Source organism: Hakea prostrata, chromosome 8 (genome assembly GCF_041222555.1).
Source record: "Hakea prostrata isolate BN-2017 chromosome 8, UWA_Hpros_2, whole genome shotgun sequence".
NCBI lineage: Eukaryota > Viridiplantae > Streptophyta > Magnoliopsida > Proteales > Proteaceae > Hakea > Hakea prostrata.
In genome coordinates this window covers 54872825-54877232 of record NC_142607.1, presented here as the reverse complement: position 1 = coordinate 54877232, position 4408 = coordinate 54872825, and the positions used below count along the sequence as shown (strand labels likewise).

The 4408-nt window shown below is 40.5% G+C and overlaps 1 protein-coding gene across 1 annotated transcript; it reads right to left on the bottom strand.

The window, feature by feature from the left end:
• Positions 1-1879: 1879 nt before the first annotated feature.
• On the bottom strand, positions 1880-3758 carry LOC149008683 (large ribosomal subunit protein uL30w-like). Its single transcript, XM_089165474.1, has 7 exons — positions 3660-3758; positions 3184-3380; positions 2994-3091; positions 2849-2906; positions 2591-2670; positions 2409-2511; positions 1880-2320 (listed from the first exon to the last, which is right to left on the bottom strand). The coding sequence occupies exons 2-7, from the start codon at positions 3367-3369 to the stop codon at positions 2105-2107; spliced, it is 741 nt and encodes a 246-aa protein (XP_089021600.1). The 5' UTR covers positions 3370-3380; positions 3660-3758; the 3' UTR covers positions 1880-2104.
• Positions 3759-4408: the final 650 nt, after the last annotated feature.

The following is a 4408-nucleotide window of genomic DNA, read 5'->3' as shown; positions in this document are numbered from 1 at the left end:
AACATGGGGGATTAGGTAGGGAATCATTTAGAAGTAACATTGAACTCATATGCAAGGTATAGATTAGGTTAATCATAAGCTTCATCTCAATTTTGGTAAATAAAGCAAGTTGGTAAGCAATAAATCATGGAAATGTGTAGTTAATGATCATGAGGTGAATCAATCATAGTCATATCGGTGAAAACATCATTGTATGGGGTTTAGAAGGTTCATGGCAAGGTGTTTGCAAGGTTGCAGCACCTTGGCCATGGTCCCAACTATGATGAATAGAGAAAGATGGTGAGAAAGTGATTAGGAGAGAAGTCATACCTTTAAAGTGGAACAAGAAAGTAGGAATGAGTGGTTGGCAATGATTGATGAAGAAGATGCTTCACCACTACCAAGGAGGAGTTCTTGAGAGGCTCTCCCACGTTCCCGAGATGTTAAAAACACGAGAATAGGGCTCCAGTCTCGAGGAATAAATAAATAGAAAAGAATATTCCAAGAATCTTTAAATCCGGGTTCAGCAACTTGTTGGTCGATACATTTGGTCGATAGTATCGACCAATAGTATCGACCAAAACATGTCTGCAGAATTTTCGAGAATAGTTCAGCAACTTTAGGTGCGGGCTTGGAGGGCTATACAAGGTCAAATTGCATGGGGTTTTCTCCTACGGTTCACTCAAGAGGTCTAGTTTTAGGAGTACCTTCGGATTATGCACGAGAGTCCGTTTGATATTTCAACTGTCTCACTCTTCATCAGTGCGCAGATTCTAACTTAACACTGCTAATGTGCTCAAGGAAGGGCAATTTTTCCATATACTTCATCTTCCCACCATTCCTTCATCCTTAACGTCCACACATACCTCCCCCCCCCCCCCCCCCCACCCCCCCCCACCCCTAACCCCAAAACAAACAAACACCAGGGGGGACAAGGGCGCACCCCCCACACCCACACAAACCAAAACAACAAAAGGGGGGTCCTCACCACCATCCTCCCCACCCACCCCCCCCCTTCTCCTCTACTACGACCCCCCTCCCAACAAAGCCAATTCTTCATCTAGAGAATACGGGATCCATGGATTCGGGTATGATTCATGGACTTCCAATCCGGATAATCCACAACTTATTCCGGCTTGACCTTCGGGTTATTGGACCGCAATATGGATTCCGGGTTAGAATTTGATGTGAGGAATTGCACCAAACCCGTGGACCAGGTTCATAATCCTCAGCCAAGTAACTAGATCGGCAGCAACGGCTAGCTTAACATTCCACCACTCCTTGAGGAGAATAATCCTTTCTATGTCCCTCAAGGAGGCCAACCCTCGAAACTCATGAAGATGGACTTGATGGACTTGAACATCAAAACCCTCCTAATCCATTTTAGCAACAAGTGGACCGTATGCAAGTCCAATTTCTAGAGATGCGGACATGATCCGCACCTGCGGTTGGCGGTGGTGGCTCCCTCGGCTCCTCCACTCGGGTGGGAGGCTCGAAGCGGGCGGGAGACAAATGAGGCGAGTCCCCGCACATGTCGAGCCGATTTCTTTGGGCCGGGGAGAAGGACAGCCGCTGGTTAGAATTTTTGGCCCGGTGCTCAAAGAGACGTGCGGTGAGCCCTGAGATTTAAGGATTGGCGAACATCCAAGAAGGGATGATGGGTATGGATGGCCACGGGCTAGCCGAACCGGTTCCCCGGACGATTGCAGAGGAGTACGTACTCATTCTCCAACGTCCAAACATTCTGAAGAGTGATTGTTCGTGACGGTGGGTGGTCATTCAATACATATGGTCGGAGCTTGCCAACATAAACCAAAGGTTGGGACAACATTCCCGAGGGAGAAGAATCGAAGATATTTATTCGGTTGTCGGGGGGACCCTTTGCGTGCATGCCTTCACATCAAAAATTTTCTCAGCTACACTAAAAGCTGTTCTATGTATGGCAAAACTAAATCCAGAATACCATTAAAGCAGATAAAAGTCTCAATTCAGGGCAAAACTCAGCACATAATCCTAGTTCATCCTCCCGATGGGGCTGACAAATTGACGGTCAAAATATTTGTATTGGCCACATGAAATTAACTGTTGGAAAAAGAAACTCAGGATACTACTAAAGCAGATAAACCTAGTTCATTCTCCTTATGAGTTCATTTATTTTATCTTCCCGATTTCCAGCATCACCACCTTCAACGTAGTGATTTCTCTTCTTTTTCAAACCACCCAGTGGGGCCTTGAGCTTGAATGGCCATAGGAAGTTGTTTGCCTCCTTGAAATGGGGTCCAACAGTCATGATCTCGTGGATCAGATCTTCAACACAGAGAATGCCATATTTTCCCAAAGCCTGCATGAAACAACTAGTCAGTAGGGCAAGCTGCACCATACAAATAATAGTATTCTGACTACTAAACCATCACTGATATCTTAATAACCTGTTCGATAATTGAATTCTCTGTCAATGGTGTTCTCTGCTTGTTTAGCTTCCCGAACCCCCTCTTGTAAATTAACTCCCTCACACTCTTCAAGTTGGGATAACTGGGGAAAAACAGTTCAGGTAAGAGACCATCAAGTATATCTGAGCTTGAGGCATGAAATGCTGTAATGAAATACCTACCCGTAGGTGACATAAGGCTCAACCCTATGCAACATGTTCACCGTGGCCTTGTTAACCTTAAGAAAGACGCCATTGAATATCTGCAACGGGGCAAATATTCATCAAAATCTGCACCAGCATCTACCTTACTGCCAGAAAACCTCAACTACCAGAAAATAACTAGTGATTCGCAGAATATCATAATCTTACATATGTGAAAACACTCTAGATTTCGTTTCTTGTTTCTTGAAGTGTGTGTGAAATGTTATGAGGATTTACCTGCCTCAAACGGAGAAGCTGTAAAATCTTTCTTGTCTTCGGATGCATGGCATTGATACTGAAATATTCAATTTTTCAACAACATTAAAAACAGTAAAAAGAACACACAATAAAGAATCAATTCAGAAAACAAAATAAGTCATACCCCCGGATCCGAATGATGAACAGAAGCTTAGCTTCAGGGTTAACATAAAATCCTCCCTTCAACTTCGCCTCCCGCTTCAACTGGATCAATTCCTTTTCCTAGAAAAATGAAAGAAGCGTTCAGTTTACATATGTAATTAAAACAAATAATTTAATTTAAAAGGGAATATGAATTGATTTCCTAACACTACCTGTTCTTCATACTCCTTCGCATATTGCTTGGCCCTATTGAAGATCAGCTTCCGGTTCTCTGCTGCCTTCTTTTTTCCTGCTTCAACTTCTTGCTTCTTTGCAAGATCCCATTCTTCGTTCCGTTTTGCCTTCTTCAAAACTGACTCAGGCACCACGGACCCTCCCTTTGACTCTACCTCAGCCATCCCTCTGCAACCTATTCACTCCCAATAATAAATTAAACAGGCTTCACAGAGAAAGACACAAGGGTTCTACAATCGTTGGAATTCTATATCCCAGAACTAAAACAACCACTAAACGTTCAAGTTCAACTAAAATAGAGTAAATCGTTCATCAAACTTGGAAAACTCAAATCAAAATCTAATATTTCTTCCGCAAAAAATCCAAGCAGTAATCATAGTTATTTGTTTAGACCAAAGGGAACTAGCTGAGATTGGAAAACCAAAGCACTAGAGAAAGAAAATTTCGACCTTACCTGTTTCTACGATCCAGTGAGGGTTTCGTCGTCGGCGCAGCTGTGTCTTTCTTTAGCTTGGGAGGTTGAAGGGAATGAAAGGCTTTAACGTAGTAGGGTTTTATGAAGTCTCCCATAAATCATCCAACGGCCAACGTTTCTCATTCTTTAAAGGGATTGATTGGCCGTTAGATCAAAGGAACTATCTAAATTTGAAATTTTTCTCTCTCATTCTCACTCCAATATTTATTTTCTATTTATTCTTAGGGCTTTTTTCATATCAATTCTCTTTCTTATTTTCTGATTTTTTTTATATTTTTGGTATCATTTTTAATTCCAAATTTTATTTAAATGAATAGAAACCCCCAAAAAAATATCAATTAAGAGATTTTTTTTGTCTATCATAAATTCTAGGCAAATTTTCATTTTATTTATTTTGCACTAACTACTTAAAGTCCAAATACAAAATGAGAGTATAGTAGTAACCATATATTTTCTTATGAAAATCTTATTCTATTTTCTCACTCCCAAATCCTAATGATCTGGATGTCAACTTTGATTGTCATCTTTTATCAACTTTTTATAATAATATATCAATTTTTTTTTTTATTCCATAATTTATTTTGGACATGTTACCAAATCATTTAATTTTTTTATTTTTTTGCCAAAAATTAATTTTATATTTTTTTATAGGCATATAGATTATGAGAATTGATATTATGGCCCTTATTTTCGATGTTTTACTTCGAATTTTCATAATTTTGCGACCA

Excerpts from the sequence above, each read along its gene's own strand:
- LOC149008683 (XM_089165474.1), bottom strand. The coding sequence starts at position 3,369 with ATGGCTGAGGTAGAGTCAAAGGGAGGGTCCGTGGTGCCTGAGTCAGTT. Across the intron at positions 3,092-3,183 it reads CGAAGGAGTATGAAGAACAG|GAAAAGGAATTGATCCAGTT; the intron begins GTAGTGTTAGGA and ends TCATTTTTCTAG. Across the intron at positions 2,321-2,408 it reads AGAATTCAATTATCGAACAG|GCTTTGGGAAAATATGGCAT; the intron begins GTTATTAAGATA and ends TGTTTCATGCAG.